This window comes from Equus przewalskii, chromosome 11, assembly GCF_037783145.1.
Source record: "Equus przewalskii isolate Varuska chromosome 11, EquPr2, whole genome shotgun sequence".
NCBI lineage: Eukaryota > Metazoa > Chordata > Mammalia > Perissodactyla > Equidae > Equus > Equus przewalskii.
The window spans coordinates 2,301,727-2,322,623 of record NC_091841.1 but is presented as its reverse complement, the minus strand read 5'-3'; the positions used below and the strand labels follow the sequence as shown (position 1 = coordinate 2,322,623).

Genomic DNA, 20,897 nt, shown 5'->3' with positions numbered 1-20,897 from the left:
GGTCCTCCTGAAAAGGTCAAGTCCAGTTTTACTCCCCTTTTCCTCTTCTGAATGATCACTATTCTAAAATAGAAAAATTAAAAAGCAGGAAATCGAACTTTTGAGACGCCGCAAGCTGTCCTCACTCCTGCAGAACAGTGCCCGCCCAGCATGCCAGTGCCATGGCAACTTTCAGCTTGGGAATCTCAAAGCTGAGGCTTCTGTACAGCCTCCAGTATTTACTCTGGCATTTTACTCCAAGAGAGCTCCTTCCAAAACTTGGCCAGGCTCCAGTGAGGGCAGGCAAGGGAGGAGCTTCAACAACAAGGAGGACAGGGTCCTTTTGCGGTGGAGAAAAGGTCTCCCATTTCCTGTGTCTTCTGTGTATGAGTGGAATAGGCACTATCTACGAATAAAACAACTGCCTGCTCCTTAGGCTTGGAAAATTATCCAGCAGCCCAGAAACACAGCAGAGATGAGCTATGAACCATAGTCCATTACTAACATTCTGTGTGATGTCAAACATTTTCCTGACAACCTGGTTAAAAGCCTGAATTGCTCAGAGATTACAACTGAGGGTAGAGAAAAGGTTATTAAAGTGAACGTTTAATCTCTTCCTTAAACCATTTTTCTCATCTTCATCAGAAGCCTCAAGACAAAAGCAGTCATTTGTATCCTCTTTACCTCCTTTCATCCTCCCCAGTTTGTTAGTATACCACCATGGGATCTCCACTTCAGTTATGACTTGGCTATTTCAAGTATCCACTCAATGAAGTAAAAGTGAAATTTACTGCTGCTGTTGTTATTATTATTTCTATTCTAAAAGGCTATAAGAAATACACCAAAATGTTGGAGAGTGGTTATCTCCGAGCGATGGGATTAAAAGAACTTTTCTTTTCTTTACTTTTGTACTTTTCAGTCCAAATTTTCTATAATAACGTGTGACACATTTTTCTTGAACGATAATTTTCAAAAAGAAACGTGGCTCAAAGAAAAAGTTAAATTATCAATAAGATATTAGCAAACTGAATCCAACAATGTATAAAAGGAAGCACACGACACCCAAGTGGGATTTATCCCCAGTATGCAAGGCTGGTTCAACATTTGAAAATCAGTTAATATAATCTATCACATCCACAGGCTAAAGAAGAAAAACCACACAATAGTATTAATAGATGCAGAAAAGGCATCTGACAAAATCTAGTATCTCTTTATGATAAAAAAAAAAAAAAAACCTCTCAGCAAACTAGGAATAGAGGGGAACTTTCCCAACTTCACAAAAAACACCTACAGCTAACATCATACTTCATGGTGAGAAACTAGAGCTGTCCTGCTAAGATCAGCAACAAAGCAAAGATGTGTCCTCAACAAAGCAAGGACGTGTCCTCTCACTTTGCCTTTTCAACATCAATGCAGGAAGTCCCAGCTAATGCAATAATACAAAAAAAGGAAACAAAAGGCTTACAGATTGGGAAGGTAGAAATAAAGCTGTCTTTGTTCACAAATGGCATGATCATCTATGTAGAAAACCTGAAAGAAGTGACAAAAAAAATTTCTGGAACTAATAAGCAACTACAGCAAGGTTGCTAGATATAAAGTTAAGTTACAAAAGTCAGTAACTTTCCTATATACCAGTAACGAACAAGTGGAATTTGAATTTAAAAACACAATACCATATACACTAGCACCCCAAAAGTTAAATACTTAGGTATAAATCTAACAAAATATGTACAAAATCTGTATGAGGAAAACTACAAAATGCTGATGAAAGAAATCAAAGGAGAACTAAATAAAGGTAAAGCTATTCTGTGCTCATGGCTAGGAAGACTAAATACTGTCAAGATGTCAATTCTTTCCAACTTGATCTATAGATTCAATGCAATCGCAATCAAAACCCCAACAAGTTATTTTGTGGATATTGATAAACTGATTCTAAATTTATATTGAGGGGCAAAAGACCCAGATTAGTCAACGCAATATTGAAGGAGAAGAAGAAAGTGAGAGGACTGACACTACCTGACTTCAAAACTTACTAAAAAGCTCCAGGAATCAAGACTGTGTGGTACTGGTGAAAGAACAAACAAGTATCAGTGGAACAGAATACAGAGCTCAGAAACAGCGCTACATAAATATAGTCAACTGATCTTGAACAAAGGACCACAGGCAATACAATGGAGAAAGGGCAGTCTTTTTAACAAATGATGCTGGAATGACTGGGTATCCACAGGCAAAAATATGAATCTAGTCACAGACCTTACATCTTTCACAAAAATTAACTCAAAATGGATCACAGACCTAAATATAAAATGCAAAACCAAAACACTCCTCTAAGATAATACAGGAGAAAATCTAGAAGACCTTGAGTATGCTGATGACTTTAGATACAAAACCAAAGTCCTCTTCAGCTTAAGCCCATTAAAATAACGGCTTCCATAACAGCTAAGTACTTAGCACATACTGCTCCTGTCATTTGAAGTTTCCTATATGGGAGTCTCAGTCATCCTGGGACTCCTCAAAAGAGTAGGTTTCAGTGTCTGGAAAAACTCTGAAAAGGTCTAACTAGCTGCCCCAATGAGTGACCTGAAGGGTGAAGTCATTTACTTTTGAGAAATACCAGGCTCATCAATGACAAATAGACATCGTCACAACAGACCCGAGAGACATCTGCTTCAGGACGTAGCATATCCACAGCAGCACCAACCCTCATGACATTGCTCATACTACAGAGTGTGAGACAGCAACAGGAGCAACGCTGGGTGAAACAGGAGGCATGCCTAACTTTAGCCTGGTTTCCGTCATCGGACATTCTCCTGTCTTTTAATCCATAACAAAGACAGGGCCTTCTGAATAACGATAATGAAAATCCTAAGAGCTTCACACACAGGCAGTGTTCCAGGTGCCATCATATACGTAGTTCTGATTTAATCCTCAGGCAGGCAGGAGTATTCTCACTTTATGTGAGTGGAAACTGAAGACCATAGTGGCTAAGTCACTTGCCTAGTGTTATGCAGGAGGTAAGCTATGGAGCAAAGATTCACCTCAGGTCAGTCTTCTTCCAGGTTAGCACTCTGACAACCACTCCATATAGCATCCTCCTACTGAAAAGGAAACTGAGCCTCTGAGAACCAGGATTAGATCACGGGAAAGCAACTCAGCACAGAGGAGAGCACTCAGGACGGAAAGTTAGAGTGTTAGTCAGTGCTGTCTTTTGGAACCAACCAGTTGTGTGACTTTGGGCAAGTCACTGAATTTCTCAGGGCCTTGGGCTCCAGAGTTAATAAAAGTGAAAAGCCACATTCAGTTCTTTTATCTCTAAAATAATACAACTGCATAAGTTTTATGCTCTTGGAACAATAATTCACCAATCCAGATTTGTCTCTAATCATATCTGTTGCCCAAATAAGAGGGAGTTTCAGGAGACCAGGAATCTGATTTAGAAGTTGTTAGGGTGACACAGCCAAACTAAAAAAGTAAAGAAGACTGCAGGATAACTTTTTTCTTTTGACATTGCTGCCCTATCAAGTGATTATCCTCTGTAGAGAAGAAACTTTCCTCTACCCTTCTAGGTTCTTCCAGCTGCACTAAGAATTAAATTGACATGAGAAAGAATAACAGGAGAAAAGCACACAGACTTTAATAATATTTATACATGGGAGAGATCCAGAAAAACTGAGTAACTTGTTGAAATGGCCAAAGTCACCACCTTAAATACCATCTTTAGCTAAAGACAAAAGACCATGTTGCGGGTATCGGTTTGGGACTTCACAAGGGAAGAAAGCAATTCACGTGGAGATGCAAAAGCAAATGTTTGGTAAACAAACGTTTGCCATACCTTGTGGAGACAATGGGATATGAAGGAGCCTTTGATCAAGTGGGTCTTGCTAAGCTCCTCCCTACCACATCTAGTTCATATTATACTCTAGTTATCTATGGTGAGAGCTCCTTCCTGGAACAGGCCTTGTATCTTAAATTCTTTTAGGCAGTTGGGGGAGGGTCAAAGTTTCTATCTGAGTGTTTTGTTCTTACAAATAATCAAGCCAAAGAGACACATTTTGGGGGAGCACATTGTGTTCCCCTACACCTTCTCCCACCTTTAACCACAAAGCATAGAGTCACATAACACCTGATGCCTGGTCCCCTCTACCACTAAAGAGTCTACTAGTCACCAACTCCATGCGACCTCACTACTGACCTGTGTGTAGTATTTAGCACTACTGATGCCCCTCAGTCTTTAATTTCTTTCCTCCCATGGTTTCTGTGACCTTGGACTTCTCTGGCTGGCTGTTTATCAGCTTTGCCCCTGTAATGTTACACTCTCTCTTCAGGTGACTGCAACTGAGAAATCCCTCAACGCTAGGGTTTTTCAACCTCAGCACTACTGATATTTGGAGCTGCTAATTCTTTGTTGTGAGGGAAGAGTCCTGTGCATTGTAAGATCTGTAGCAGCATCCCTGGCCTCTATGCAGTAAATGATGGCAGTATCAATCCCTACCCTGAATCATGACAACCAAGAGTCTCCAGACACTGTTAAATGTCCTCAGGGGGCAAAACTGCTTTCTGTCCAAACCCTCCTGCATAGCAATCTCGTTCCATCTGTGCAGTTCAACTACTGCCTCCATGGAGAAGGCTCCGAAGAGCAGAAATTCTCTCCGGGTCTCCAGGCTCACAATCCCTTTTGGTATCTCCACCTGGATACTTTTCTATTATTCAAACCATCAAGCCTCAAACTGAACCCTCTCCCTCCTCCCCTCATTGTCACTGCGACCTGTTCTGAGTGCCCTCGCATCAGGCACTATTCTAAGCACTCTACATGCGTTACTTCAATTAATCATCACAGGGACACCACGAGGTGGCAATGACTACTACACCAATTTTACAGATGAAGAAACTGAAGTATAGAGGGGGTAAAACACCTGCTCAAATTCACACACACAGTGGCTGAGCTGGAGTTTAAACCCAAATAGTTTGACTCCATAATCTGCTTTCTAACCGCTACATTATTCTCCAATATCTTCCCCTCAAACCTTGTCCTGTTCCCCCTCTTTCTCCCTTAACAATACCACGGTTTAGGCAATAACCGGGGCTCTAAACTCTGGAGTCAAGTTTTTATTTTCTCCACCAGATAATAGGTTTCTTAACTTAACATCTGGAAGACAAATCATAACACCTTGCTTAGGGTCTTGCACATAATGGTGGTGAAAACATTCTGACTAAATGTCACAAGTCATTCCACATCTGCCTCTCTGCCACAGTCTGACGGAAGAAGTCCGCCCTGTATCTATGAAAAGCCCCTTCTTTGCGTTCCTTCCCACTACTCTCTGCTCATATCTAGACCCTTTCTCTAGACCCAAGTGCTCCAGATTAGCTCCACCCGCCCACTGCACCCAGGCCCTCTGCCCCAGTCCCACTCTCACCTGCACCACTAACTTGCTGAAACAACATTCGAAGTCAACGAGTTTCTGGGTGATTTGAAGAAGTTGTTTAGGATCCTGATCCTACCTCCCACTTGCTCCATACGCCAGCTTTCTCTCCCTTCTCATCTCTGCTTGGCCCTGAATCATCGGCTTTCTAATCTTGACCTCAAATCCCACGTTTGGCCCCTTCGGACTTAGTAATCATACATGCCCCTCACTCCCTCCTGCTTGGTGTTCAGACCTTAGCTTTGTCTTATACAGTCTTTGGCTCGGCTTGCACATTTGACTCACACTGTACCTTTGAATCACATTCTCTCAGATAGGAACCCCACATTTCAGTCAGAATACTCCAACCCTACTCTATTTCTGCCAGAGTGCTTCTCGCTGAGACTATAAATTTTGGTGCTTGAGCCTAAGTACTCTATTATTCTTTCACAGCGTCATGCATACAACCCCGTAATATGCTTCTTCTGAATCTCCTCCCTTTCATGGTTTCCCCTCCCCTCACATACGAACATAAAAATACATGTACGTGCACACACAGCATTAGAGGCTCAGGACCATGTTTCCTAGAGGCACTGTACATGAAAGATCCTAATAAACACTTGAACTGAATGTGCTAATCAGCTGTAAAGTGGATAGCAACTATGCAGCCCTAGTCAACTGAGAGAGAGACAGTCACAGCAGACTGACAAGCAGCCCGTGGTGTGAGAGATGGAGATCTAATCACTATGGTTGTGGCATCACTGCCAAGCTTCCTCTCCTCCCAGGGCTGCTGGGTCACGCTATCAGCTGCTATGACTCTACTGCCACGACAACGTGATGTGTAACCTAGTGTCATGGCACTGAACTGGATGCACCAAAGAACAGTTCAAATGGCATGCTGGGCTCACTTTGATTCGACACTATTTCTTGCTCTTAAGATGCTTCTCTCTTTGCCTAACTCCAGGGCGGCACTAAAGCAAGCAATCACAAACTTCTGAGCACCACTTTTCCTGTGTGAGCAGGAAAAACTCTGGGTGACTCCCTGTAGAAATGTGAAAGTAGAAGAATGATTTCCCAGAGATACCCAGGACCTGTAACAAACAAGAACAAGAGTGAGAGCTTCTATTTCACCTTGTTTTCTTTCCACCTTAACCGTGCATAAACTAGAAAGAGCTTCTGCTTCAGGAATTATCATGTACCAAGTGGGAGGTAGAAACCGACAAAGTTTCAGGGGGCAACTAACGAGAAATTATACTATTTTTAAGTCTCTTAGACTTGAAATATACAAAGAAAGCCTATTCTATCTGCTGAAGATTAAACCAATTTTAAAACAAGACTCACCCCTCCACCTCCACTCCAGTTTTCTACCCAAACACCTTCCCTGCAAAGCCACAGCTATTTGTACACCATCAAAACCACAGAAACAAAACAAGTGCACTCCTCCAGGAACACTCGGGAAACAGCACTGAAACGTAGGTTCCTGTTTTCTGAGTCCTCTGTGTTAGAGTCAAAATGGGACAGCTCATGGCTTCCTGTGGCAGAGAAGGAGGTCTGAGCACTGGCTCTGCTAACGCTGCTTCTGAACTCAGAAAGAGGAAAGCTTCTTCACGTGTCAAAAAGCGGTAATGACATCATTCTCCTAGATATGTCAGTACTCTCTGGACACACAAGTACATCAGCAGAACTGTTCTGCTAGCCCACATAAAAGTACCCGTGAAAAGTTATTGTGCCCTTTTCCTATGGGACCCACTGAGCTCTCAGAAAGAGCCCCTAAATAGTTTTTTAGACAAAGAGAGCCTATACCCTTGCGAGTGCAGACTCTAATTTCCCAAGGGAACACTGGAAGGACTTTGTCACACATTCTAGGCCCTGAAGAGTAAGGATGTCAAGCAGAGGCTCCCTGCCTCAGTTTCAGCAAATGGCCCCAGGCTGTCAGGGAACAATGGCTGCCTTTTGCTGGAAAGGCAAAAAGCTCCTCAAAAGCTTCCGTTTTCAGGGTACTCATTAATATAAAGGTGATATGATTAGACCTATTTTATAGATGAAACTGAAGGCTCAGACAAATCAGTGATACAGGCAGTAAGTGCCAGTATGCGGACTCAGGTCACCTGCCTCCCACGTCTATGCTCTTTCACCAGGTAAGGAAAGGAAAGCATGTCATACTCATGGTAAATTTTTTCCCTGAAAGTCTGAACAAATTCTCTATTTGTATACTATTCCCACCCCACCTTCTATAGGTAAAAAGTTAATAACTTCCTGCAACTACTAATAATTCTATATAGCAATCACACAAAGGCAATTTATTGGCGTCATTAGCCCCGTGGCCTTGGACAAGTCATTTAACCTCTTAAGTCTTTGCTTCTTTATGTGTAAAATGGGAATTATGATGTCTAATCATATTGAGTTAGGAATTAAGGCAATATCATAGAATCTATTTCACCTGCTACAGAAGTAAACAAAAGCCATTCCACAAGGGGATGGTCGTCAGCTGGATCGCTGGGTCGAATGGAAGTTCTCTACACAGCTGCAGAGACTGGATGGATTTGCCTTTTGGCTAAATGCAGAGTCAATGAGAGAGGCGTGGTTCTCAGATTTTACGTTTCTATACACATGCAAGCAGCTCCATACAGACTGAGACTGACTGAGAGTTACATTCTGTAGCTTTAGCACCAAGATATCAAAGAAAACACCTTTGTCCTTGTGCAAACCTGAGTTCTACTGCCTAGCTGAATGAGAGGTTGAACTAAAAGGGAAAGGGGAGGCGGGGACAGGAGAGAAGGAGACCCTTAAATAAAAATCTGCATGGTTTTTATCACTATTATGGCAGGAAAGTTTTATATCTAGGTATCCAGGCTCCTAAATTAAGTGTCAAATACAATCCTGCACTGGGAATGTGAAGCGTGGCTGCTATGGGGGAGTCCTGACAGCTCTACTCCCCTCTCCACATTGGCCATGTAATCAGCCGTTCAAGCTCTGGCACTATGTGTATTATCAAGTCTCCTGCCAGTGCAGAAAGGAGCTGGAGCAGGGGGAGAAGAACACTCCAATGCGTTAATTTTATTAAGCCATTAAAGCTCAAGCCCTTTGCTTTCTAACAATGCTCCAGCCTACTAGGCAGCTCAGAAACCATGTCCACCCTAGGTTTTTTTTCAAAGATTTTATTTTTCTTTTTTCTCCCCAAAGCCCCCGGGTACATAGTTGTATATTTTTAGTTGTGGCATGTGGGATGCCGCCTCAGCATGGCTTGATGAACAGTGCCATGTCCGCGCCCAGGATGTGAACCGGTGAAACCCTGGGTGGCCAAAGCGGAGCGTGCAAACTTAACCACTCGGCCATGGGGCTGGCCCCTCTACCCTAGTTTTAAAATGCTGAGAGACGGTTGGTCTGTAGAGTGCCCCAGTTAGGAGCTCTGGGGCTCCAAGAGAAAGAAAACAGCCAAAGGGTAGAGCTGCAGGGGAAGGGGGAGCAGGAAGGAAACAAGAATCTCAGAGTTGTCAACTTTAAAGTGGGGATATCTCTCCTAATGTCTCTCAAATGCGACATTTAATTTCTTCTGTGATTCTTAATTTCTTCATTTTTCTTTTAATTTGGCACCAAGCAGTTCTAACTTGAGAGTTTGCTCTATAACAATAAACATAATTACTTCTATGCACTGATTTCCTGTTTTTATTGGGAATATATGGACACACAGCTGCATACTCCCAAGGCAGACACATCTGCTTTGACTTGAAAGGGGAACAGAACCACACCGAACTAATACCAGGCAAGGCAGCCATGCAAGGCCCACAGAGCCAGCCAGCCAGTCAGCAACGCCAAGGAGTCCCAACTATGGAGATTCAACTCAATCTGCCTGTCATCACCCAAAGAGGTAGCAATGGCCCTTTAAAACCTGCAATCTGTAAGTGTCACTAATCCTGAGAACTGTTAATTGATCAAAGTATAGAGTCTAGTTAGTTATAAACAGATGGCTTATTTTTCTCCACAAGGACTGGAAGGTCCCCTGAACTCTGGAGTGGGGTGGGAGAAGGCAGCCCCATGGAGGCAGCGGTGGTTCTCAGGACTAGGGGAAAGCTGGCAGCAGCCAACATTTACAGGACGTTGTACTAAGCACTTTAAACGGATTATCTCATTTAACCTTCCTAACAACCCTATGAAGTGTGTACCATTATCCCCTATTTTGTAGCAGAAAAAAACAAAGAACCTGAGAAATGGAGAGGTTAAGCACAGGATCTGCCCAAGACTGCATAGCTGTCAATGCTGGAGGGGATCTGTCCCAGGGCAGCTTGATTCCAGAGCCTGAGCCTTCAATAACCACAGAACACTGCCTCCCCCGAGAGAGGCCAACATCAGGTTTCTGCCTTCATCCCTATCCGGAAGAGGACCGGAGAAAGACAAAGACCAGTCACTGCGGACACTTCAAGCGAAGGGCTGAAAAAAGTGATTCAAGGGGTAATCTCTCCCTCAACAGCTTTACTGAGACATAATTCATTCACGTATAATGCAATTCACTCATTTAAAGTACGCAATTCAGTGGTTTTAGTATATTCACAGAGTTGTGCAATCATCATCCCCAAAAGAAACCCAACAGCCATTAGTAGCCACCCCCCTCTCCAATTCCTCCACTTCCCTCAGCCCCAAGCAACAACGAGTCTACTCTCTCTATAAATTTGCCTATTCTGGAATACAAATCAAGCAAATGGAGTCACAAAGTGTTTGGCCTTTCGTGAATGGTTTCTTTCACTGAACATAACGTTTGTGAGGGTTCTCCTGGTCGCAGCATGTATCAGTACTACATTTCTTTTTACTGCCAAGCAGCACCCCACTGTACACTGGCACACTGTACCACGTTCACCAGCTGGGTTGTTTCCACATTCTGGAGAGCATGAAGAATGCTGCTATCAACACTGGTGTACAACTTTTGCGTGGAGATATGTTTTCACTTCTCTTGGGTATACACATAAGAATGGAATTGCTGGGTCATATGGCAACTCTAAGTTTAACCTTTTGAGGACTGCCAGACTGTTTTCCAAAGAGACTGCACCATTTTACAATCCCACCAGAAATGTATGAGGGTTCCAATTTTTCCACATCCTTGTCAAATGGACAAAACTTCTCTTTATGGGGAAAACTACAAAGCTGTAGTCCTAAAAGCTGTCAACTTGCTCTGGCTCTACTATAACTGCCTGATGACGTTGGGCAAGAACCCTTACTCTCTTCACACCTCAGTTTCCTCATCAGTAAAGCAGGGGCGGCGGGGGGGGGGCTGGGGCGGGGCATTGATGCAGATGGCCTCACACTTCCAACTGAGCCCTACGTTTATTCATTCAGTCATATGTGAGACACCTGAATAATGGGGAGAGAGATGCTGTGAAACGGACAGCTTGGGGCTGAGTGCAGGACTTTGCAGTAACTCAGTTTCAACGTGACTGCCTGAATAACCTGAGACTGTGACTGTCATGCCTGCCTCAAAAAACACCAAAAAACCAGAAAACCTTACAGAATCTGCTTCTGATATTACAAAGAAAACAGAAATGCCTTATTAGGTAAAACTTCCATTTGACAATAATTGCAGATTGGCATTCAGGATTTTAGTTTTCTAAACTGGGGTTCAAAGATGGAATTGGATTCAAATGATGAAAATGTATGCATTTATATGGGATAATGTTAGGTGAAAAAAGATGGATACAAACTATTTATGTATACATAGTCATATAGTTCTACATATGTATACACATAGAATAACAGTTACATAGAGGGAGAATCATATTAATTTTCTACTGGAAGGGCAAAGCACCATAATATTAACCAGCTTTTCCATAGGTGCGTCTCAAAGTGTGATGTATTGACCACGTGCATCAGAATCATCCAGGCTGCATATTAAAAAAGCGGAACTCAGAACTACTAAATTAGATGCTCTGGGTGAGGCTCAAGAACCTGCATTTAAAAAAAAAAAAAAAAGTATTCAAAGCTTAGAAACCACTGCCGGTGGAAGAACGGCTGATCTTTCCCTTTCTTCTTTATTCCTGTCTGAATTTCCCACCTTTTCCTACAGAGAACATGTACTACTTTTATAACAGGGTGACCGGGAAAGGAGGAAGTCGTTTTGTTTTGATAAAGGCAGGGGCATGGTGACAGAGGGCAAGAGCTTGTTCCCCCTCTTTCTGCTGCCCAAGTGTCTACAGAGGATAAAAAGGGGCACATGTGCTTCTGGGTCCATTCCTCTGAGCCTGGATGAGACCTGAGAAGGCGCAGGTATTGTTCCCGTTTGGTGTCCTCCATCAGTAAGAGGACACCACTGAAGCACCTGCCTCCGTTCCTCATTTAGCCAGGGCTGAATGCTCTGGAGCTGTCCCGGCTCGCTTGCATCTCCCCACGTTTTCTGTTGGAAAAAGCCACTCTCCAGTCCTGGGACTTTAGGATTGTGGGGAGCCGTGGCTGCAGGATCCAGAAAAGGGAGGTAAGAGTGTGAGGGAAAAGCAGTCAGTGAAGAGCCATACTGCTAGCGATGACGGACTATATGTATATATATCCACTCAGCCATGTGTTCAACAATAGTGTGGGGACGAAGAATATGGAGTAAGACAAATCTGAAGTTAAGTCCTGGTCCTGTCACTTACTAGCAAGCTATTCAAACCAAGTCTTGGAGTGCTCATCCATAAAACAAGGCAAATAATAATAGTTCTTTTCATAGGGTTGTTGTAATAGACAATGCATAACGATTATTACCCGCCAGGTACCATGCTAATAGAGCTTGAGGATACAGAGATAAAATAAACAAGTCATACCCTCCAAGATTACTACTTACAACTTTTTAAGTGAAAAGCAGAGAAATAGGTCAATAATTCTAATAACCCTTTACCCAAAGGAACACTTTTTGAATGAATCAACTTGATAACTGATGCATCTCAATTCTCTGCTTCAGTTGGTTAAATAAACACTGGCCCTGTGAATACGTCTGTCTTGGGGCAGGGCAAGGACCACCATGAGGTCCTTGACCCTGGTGAATAAAAGGACATTAACAAGAAGAATTCAAGTTAGGTTTTGCTTATATCCATTACTATTTGTACATGCAAAAGCTATCATTTTAACAAGAGTCTGATTAGCACAAGAGATTGAAGGACTGGGCTGTGTTCCACGTCAATGATATCAGCTATCAAAAATGACTGTAAAGTTCTCTCGCAATTATTAAATTAAATGTGTAATTATTATTAAATTAAATGCTAGATTAAAATAAAATAAGAAAACCATCTTCAGATCTTTTTAACTAATTTCATGTTGCTAGACAACTCTTTGGTCTCACAACTCAGTAAGAACACCGTTAGAGATTGGAGAAAAGAAGAAGAAAAACCTGATACATTTTAGGCAGTCTTAGTGTGACTAGATTGCATGTTCAATCCCACTCCAGTTAGACAGATAATGTGAGCCACCTGATTCAAGTTTAAGACACTTTTTATTGAGAATAACTTCTTATAAGTTTAATATTTGAGATACACAACTGTGTTTTTAACTGTTTCAAGCATGCCAGCTACAGGAAACAATGAACACCACATCTTAGGTGGAAAGAAAAGCAATCGATATATACTAGAGAACGTGGCTGATATTAACTGCATAACAAGGGGTTGGTTTGACTGAGCTGAGTATGTTTTGCTTCTGGTTCAATGCTCTCTGAGAGACTGGGCAGGGGAAGGAAGGGAAGGGAAACCATGTGTTTTCTAAGCTTCAGTTTCCTCGGGTAAACTGTGAACAAAGGAAAGCTGTAAAGAACTCAGAACACTAAATTTCCTAAAAATCCCGTTATAGATGGACTCAGATGGACAGGGACGGACAGACAGACAGAGAGAGAGAGAGACAGACACACACACACACGCTTGATTAACAACATCTTTTAGATTTCCCCAAAGTCCAGCATAAATATAAGAAATCTACAAAAATCCTGCTTTGTGCAATAGATGTTTCTGAAAAGTTTGGCTGAAAAAAATTGTCTGTAAACTGGATCATGTCAAACACATTAGGATGTCTTATTATTTAAAAGACCACTTCCAATTAAACTAAAGATTGTTTGGCATTAAAAATAATCTCTTCCCACTATACACAAAGTTCTAGATCCCTGGAGGTATGCATCCTTTAAAATAAGGCTCACCATAGCAACATGCATGCACACAACTTCGTCTGGGTCTGAGCCTTATTTACCAACCACCACTGGCTCTGAGTCCTGTCCTCAGGCTCACCTCTGGTGGCTGCGAGTTAACGTCTTCTGCTGGTCTTCTGGTTTTAGAACTCAGCCCACTCCTAGACCACGGCACAGGCCTTGATCATCCTCCTAAATCTTGACCAGGACTCCCTTTCCTCTTCTTGGCTTCATTACTTCTTGCTAGACATGATGGTTTTAAAGGAATCCTGTCCTCTCAGGCAGCCTGAGCTGACTCCTCAGTCCAACTCCCCATTCCCTCCCCTAATCCTCTGCTACCTCAGCTCCATTTAGTTGTTTTCTGAGCCTGGATTTTTGTGTATTCCATTTTTTTTAAAGTTGAAATCACTTGGACTTATTCACAAGGGCTCTTCTGGCTATTTGCTGAAAGGAATGAAAAAAAATCAAAACAAGAGAGAAGGAAAATAGCCAAGGTGCAGCCCAGTCTCCAGTTACCCGAGACCCACTGGATGAGACTCTGCAGGTGGGCCCAGCACTCGGTGCTTTAATACGTCCTCCAGGAGGTTTTCATGCACATTAAAGTTTATGAGCCACCAGTCGGGAAGAAAACAGGGTGTCTGTCAAGTATTTTGGACAAAATGAGGCATCTCATTGAGAAGAATTAAGTCTATATTACTGACACAGAAGAATGTCTAAGATATTCTATCTAATAAAACTATAGGTATAGTATAGTTTTTGTAAAAAATCTTAGAAGTATATTTCCACATGGAAAAACGTCTAGAAGGTTATACACCACAAACTGTTAATAATGGTTAACTCAGGGGAAATTCATCTTATTTTTCCTTTATGGATATCTGTACTTTTTAATTTATAAGCATATATTATTTTATAATTAAAAAAATGGTTAATCTAGGCATCTTCCACTCCTCTCTGGCAAAACTCACGAGGTAAAAAAAAAAAACTCACGAGGTAAAAATTAACCCAGTCCCCAGCAGACTTCAGTGTCTGGACTAATCAAGCTTGGGACGCTTTAGGGAGTTCTGGAGGAAGTGAGGCAGAGAGTGCTCAGTGCTCCCTGACTCAATCAGTGCTTCTATGTAAAGCTGCTGTGCCAGGAGATGACAGGTCAGGGCCTGAGAGATTCTGCCCTTCTTAAAGAGGCTAAACTAAAAAAAACCATTGTGGGGTTTGAGGGAAAACAGAACAGACTAAAAACTTAAGGATTCTCTTGGAAGACACCAATTTATTTCCAGGAAAATTTTCTTTGTTGCAGAAATTATGTATTTAAGTGTCCCATTTTTCACCCCTACTTTGTGATCTGGCAGTCATCCTGCAATTATGTTGGTCCTTTTTCAAGCTGGCTTCAGGTAGATACAGCATATGCACATGATAGATCAGAAAGGGGCTTAAAAATAAAATAGATTGGTGGGAAATAATCCAGGGCAAGATGAAGAGAAGATAAAAAAGAGGTGACTATGTATACACATATCCAAGACCAAGTCAGGTCCTAACAAATAGCCTTTAGCTCATGACGCATCACGGGAAAATCCTGAGGCTTCCACAGGTTGCTCTCATGGGACCACTCAATTCTGTCACCTATGGCAAGTTTCCCATTAGAAGAACTGTATGAACTCATAAAGGATCCCAAAGCTCTCTACCTGTATTATCATCATGCACAGAAGCCACTCAGAGCAATTTGCACACATCCTCTTGCTCTCCCCTGCCTACCAGTACATGGATGCGGCAGAAACAGAAAATACAGCTGTCTCCTTCAGGATAGCTGTTGTCCCAGAAACCAGAGAAACTCGGTAAAAAGAAGCTTTCAGTAACCTTTAATAATTAATTGGTTCATCTGCACTAAAGAAAACTACTTACACCAGATGTCTTTCTACTTGAGCTCAGAAAATTGACAAAGATTACCCCAATTTTTTCTATCAAGATACTCTCTACCTATGGAACCCTAACTACACCAGTGTCCCAATACTTTCAAAGTTGTATGAGGAGAAGATCATTTTGTAGGTTGGTGAGGGCAGCCACCTTCTGAAGAGCCCGTCACTGTCTGGGGCTCTGCCTCATATAGTGTTTCAGATCAGAAAACAAAGGCACAGTGTGATTACAGAAAGGGGGCAAGGAGAGGAAACCAGCGCTCGGTCTGCAGTGGGATACAAAAGAGCGAGCAGAGGCAGTGGAGTCAGAGCTTGAAGCCAGCTCTAGCTCATACTAGATTTGGGGCGGACAGCCCTACCACTCCAAGCCTCAGCGTCCTTACCAATAAAGTGGAAATAATAAGCTATTGCACACAGTTGTTCAACAATCCCAAGTATGCAAGAGGACGGGGAACAAGGAGTTAGTGTTTAATGGGGACACAGTTTCAGTTTGGGATGATGAAACAGTTCTGGACATGGATGGCGGTGATGTTTGCACAACAATGTGAATGTACTTAATGCCAGTGAACTGTGCCTTTAAAAATACTTAAAATGGTAAATTTCAGGGGGCTGGCCCTGTGGCCAAGCGGTTCAAGTTCCATGTGCTCCACTTTGGCGGTCCAGGTTCACGGGTTCAGATCCTGGGCACGGACCAACTCTAGTCATCAGCCATGCTGTGGAGGCATCTCACATACAAAATAGAGGAAGACTGGCACAGATGTTAGCTCACGGCTAATTTTCCTCAAGTGAAAAAAAAAAGAGGAAGATTGGCAACAGATGTTAGCTCAGGATGAATCTTCCACACACACACAAAGTAAATTTCATTATGTATATTTTACCACAACTTTTTAAAAAGGTATGTAAGGTTCCTGGCACAGTGCCTAGCTCTCAGTAGGTGCTTAAGAAATGCTAGTCTTACTCTCCTTATAAAAACTTCAAATTGAAAAAAAGTAAAAATCATGCTCCTTTCCCTATTTAATTGCAAGAGGCTTTGATGCTCAGGTAAAGCCAGTTGGCACCAACACCAAGTAGTGCCACAGTAAGTGTCTGGGTAGGAGAAGGAAGACTGTGTTAGTCATAATCTCTCCGGCATGTTCAGTTCCCAGTCCACCTCCACCTTGAAGATCAATCCTACAGCCCCCAACATCTTGCAAAGAAAGCTGGGAAGCTTAAACCAGTTCCCAGACCAGACTCCAGGTCATGAGGACAAAAGCATTCCTAGTGGCAGCTGGCTGCTGTAAGTGGGACAGAGACAAGCACTACTGAACATCCAGTGGATGTGTCTGGAGCCTGTTCCAGGCCCCAGCATTAAGCTGATCAGTGTCTCAGATGCCTTTAATGGCTGGATTTAATGGATACAGAGGACAGCAGTCTCAAAGGCCTGGTAAAGGAAGATTAAAAATGCACTTGTCTGCAGTTCAGGAAAACAATTAATGATTATGTGTTGTAAGTCACAAAACAGAGAAGGGGAAAAATAGATGAGTTATCTCTAGGCATAGTAGAACACTACTTTTGATGGGCAGGCTTAATTAGATTTTGACGCAATGTTCAGCTGGATGATCAGTAACATTCCTCAAACTTAGCTCAAGGAGAATGAAATACTTGGGGGTACCAACACCCAGTCAATTCCAAAACAATACTTACTTTAGGGTCTGAGCTCTTGAACTTTAACCTTTCCACCAACTCAATCATAGCTGCCTTCAGCCCGCCTGAGTCTTTGCTCTAGAAGAAAGAAAAGTCAGAGGTCATTAGACAGCATTTTATTGCTCTCGAACACAAACAGCATTTCATGGGACAATGAAATGGAAAGCAATTTTTTCCTCTAATCAACCAAGAGAACTAAATGACTAAGGAAGGCTGTGTTGCCTCTCTTTCTCTTCTCTATGGACAAAGAGGGTCAGGATATAAATTGCCCACTGACCTGACAAAACTATTGGAATGAAAATTAAATGCAATTTGTACAGGCTGACTCAGTTTCTTCTCAGGGCTCAACTGTGCCAGTGTTCACTGAGGACCGAGGCTCTGCAGAAGAGATTTCCATCTGGGATGTCTATTTTATGACCTGCTGATTTTTATTTTGAACTTCTACATAGCAAATACAGAAGTATGCAACATCAAATATCCTTATAAAAATAAAAATAAAGAAAACTCCCAGAGATTTAACTGGAAATAGCATTACAGTGTGCTGGCTGAGTACAGGTTTTTGAGTCAGACACATAAGGTTTCAAATTTGGGGTCTGTGTCATTAACTAGTTGACAACCCTAGGCAATCACTGACTTTCTTAAAACCTTGTCCTCCTTCTATAAAATGGAGATAATACATAGTTTGATTTTGAGGGTTTGTAAAGGAATTAGCACAGTATGCAGCACACAGCAAGTACTCAATAAATGTCATCTAGGCTATTACTATTGTTGCTGTTACTGCATTGTAATGATTTAGAGTAGCAAAGGCCAATAGCCACAAATGCAAGCCACATATTAAGTTTTCTAGTGGCCACAAAAATAAAGCAAAATTAATTTTAATATATTTTACTTAACTTACTATATCCAAAATATTATCACTGCAACATGTAAAAAAATACATAAAGTAAAAATATAAAGTATTTCACACTTACAGCCCAATTCAATTTGCACTAGCCACACTTCAAGTGCTCCAAAGCCATATATTGTTAGTGACTACTGTATTGGTCAGCACAGATTTATAGCACAGACTCTAAAGCCACACTCCCTGAATTCAAGTCCCAACTCTAGCACTATCTGTGTGACCTTAGGCAAGTCACTTAGCCTCTCTGTGCCTCAATTTCTTTATCTGTAATATCAAGCTAATAACGTTGCCTATTTCATAGGATTAAGGTAAGATTAAATGAGCTAATATATGTCACAGTGCTTAGAAGACGGCCTGGCACATGATAAACACAATAAATGTAGGAGGCATTTTTATTATTATTGTCTGACTCTCTCACAATGTTTTAAATTCCTTAAGGATAAGAACCACGTCTTCTATCTCTGTTATCTGTGCCCAGCATCAAGAAGGTATTTGAAAAGGTCTGCTGAACAAATGAACATGCAATCTTAAGATAGGAATGCCCTAATAATAATACGTGCGTGTAGCACAATCTAAAATTACATGAATTAGCTTATTTCCTTGTATCAATTCCTCTGTGTGACGGGGTAGCATCACCACCCTCATTTTACCAGTGACAAAAAAGAAGTGTGAAGGAGTAAAATGACTGTCGTTTTTACTGGGGAAAGGACAATAAAGAAGTACAATATAAACAAACACTACAGATAACTGGTACTTGAAATAGGCCCCAGAATCAGCGATATTTTCTAAATTTGCAGAACCAATTCTAATTCCACCAAAACAGGAAGTACTTAGTAAGACCCCACCATATAGATTAAAATAGACTAAAAGCTCAATCTTTTCCCCTCTAACTTCCTCTCTCCCAAGTCTCTACAGCAAAGCTCAGCCGCAGCATGACTGAGACTAACGCCCTCTTTAGACGTGCTCCCCAACACAGCTTAGTCGACGTTCCCATTCTAGCTGTGGTCCTGAATTCTAATAATTTGTATTTCTGAAATGATGGCTTACAATTCTCCAAATTTCTTCACCAATTTAAATGTTTGATCTCTGTGGTCTCACAGCAGACAGTCGGGAAAAGCAATCTGGAGGTCACATACCAGGGACTGGGTGAGACCCGAAGTACCTAAAAAAGGGTTAAGTGGCCAGACATGATCCTGCTTTTGAGATGATCAGACAATGAAGCCTGTCTGGTGATATCAGTCCTATAAACTGCTTCTCATTGGCTGAACAAGCAGGTCACTTGTCCCTGGAAAGCTCTCTTCCCCCACATCCCAGCTGCCAGAGCCCATTTTAAGCTTTTCAGCAAGAGCCCTGATATATCCTGACTTTTCCCCGGCTCTAGAGAACAGAAAGGAATGCACCAAACTGTGCCTTGAAACATTCAGCAAAGAAACAGGACAACGAAAGAATCCCTAAGAAGCAGAAAGCCTGTTTGCAGGCAGATGTGCCTTGTGTGCAGCGATAAGGGAATCCTTAGCCTGCTTTCATAAAAATACAGCACGTCAGCAGAATCCCTCCGCCTTTTCACAAAGCATCAGCAGCACTGCCTACCCTAGGGGAGAGACAGGAGAGAGGCAGAAAGAGGCTCCCTTCAGGAAATTCACCCATTCCACCTCCACACCTGACTCTCTTTGAGAATTATTCTCAAGATTTTTTTTTTTTTTTGAGGACTATTAGCCCTGAGCTAACTACTGCCAATCCTCCTGCTTTTGCTGAGGAAAACTGGCCCTGAGCTAACATCCATGCCCATCTTCCTCTACTTTATACGTGGGATGCCTACCACAGCATGGCTTTTGCTAAGTGGTGCCATGTCCGCACCTGGGATCCGAACCGGCGAACCCCAGGCTGCTGAGAAGCAGAATGTGTGAACTTAACCGCTGTGCCACTGGGCCAGCCCCTATTCTCAAGATTAATTGGGGGGAGGGGGCCGGCCCCGTGGCCGAGTGGTTACGTTCGCGCACTCTGCTTCAGCGGCCCAGGGTTTCACTGGTTCGGATCCTGGGCATGGACAGGACATGGCTCATCAGGCCATGGTGAGGCAGCATCCCACATGCCACAACTAGAAGGACCCACAACAAAAATATACAACTATGTACTGGGGGGATTTGGGGAGAAAGAGCAAAAAAAAAAAAAGATTGGCAACAGTTGTTAGCTCAGGTGCCAATGTTTAAGAGAAAAAAAAAGATTAATTGGGGTCTATATTGAGCCAGAAATGCTTAGCCTCTAAATGGGTGGTGAAGAAAACCTCTCTCGATGGCTTTTTTTTTTTTACCCATAAAATAAGCAGTGGGTCACAAGGGACAGGCTCCTCTGGGTAGACTTGCCCCTGACAACTGCAGGGCTGGGGCAAGAGTAGAAATGGAGGACCCTGGCCCCAAATCCACCTCCTTTCCTTTCCCACATCCCAGTCCCTTCCTGTACCTCAAGGGGCCTTTGTACACGGGGGTTCAAGTTAGTGCACTCAAGCTCTGGGAACATCCCTCTCAGTGGTCGCCCTTGGCCACACCTGGGACCTAGGAACGCACATATCAGAGGTGGAGTCTAATGGCTTGATCCATCTTTGGGAGGATGGACTCAGAAACAGGCTCTGCAGGCCCTGGAAGCAGGTTCAGGACATTTCGTCTGGTAATTCTTGGGTCCTGCGTACTTAGAGATTGTTCTAGAATGGGATGGGCACGGGCAAAGGAAGGGTCCCCTAAAGCATGGTACATTGGGCAGGGGCACAGGGCTGTCTAGATCTAAGGTGGTATTTGAGTATGAGTGTTCCCAAACCATAAGGTGGTATCATGTTTTAGTTAATTTGTTGGCAGAACCCAGTCGTCAGTCAAAAGGGAACTAGAGCAGGAGATTGTACCCTCGTA

General features: G+C 42.6%; 1 protein-coding gene across 3 annotated transcripts in view; it reads right to left on the bottom strand.

Annotated features, from left to right (window-relative positions):
• Nucleotides 1-20,897, bottom strand: part of TRIM44 (tripartite motif containing 44) — a 112,406-nt gene that overhangs the window by 74,403 nt on the left and 17,106 nt on the right. For all 3 annotated transcript variants that reach the window (XM_070563791.1, XM_070563790.1, XM_070563792.1), the window contains exon 2: nucleotides 17,097-17,174. In XM_070563791.1, the coding sequence (XP_070419892.1) occupies nucleotides 17,097-17,174 (78 nt within the window). The remainder of the gene's footprint in view (nucleotides 1-17,096; nucleotides 17,175-20,897) is intronic.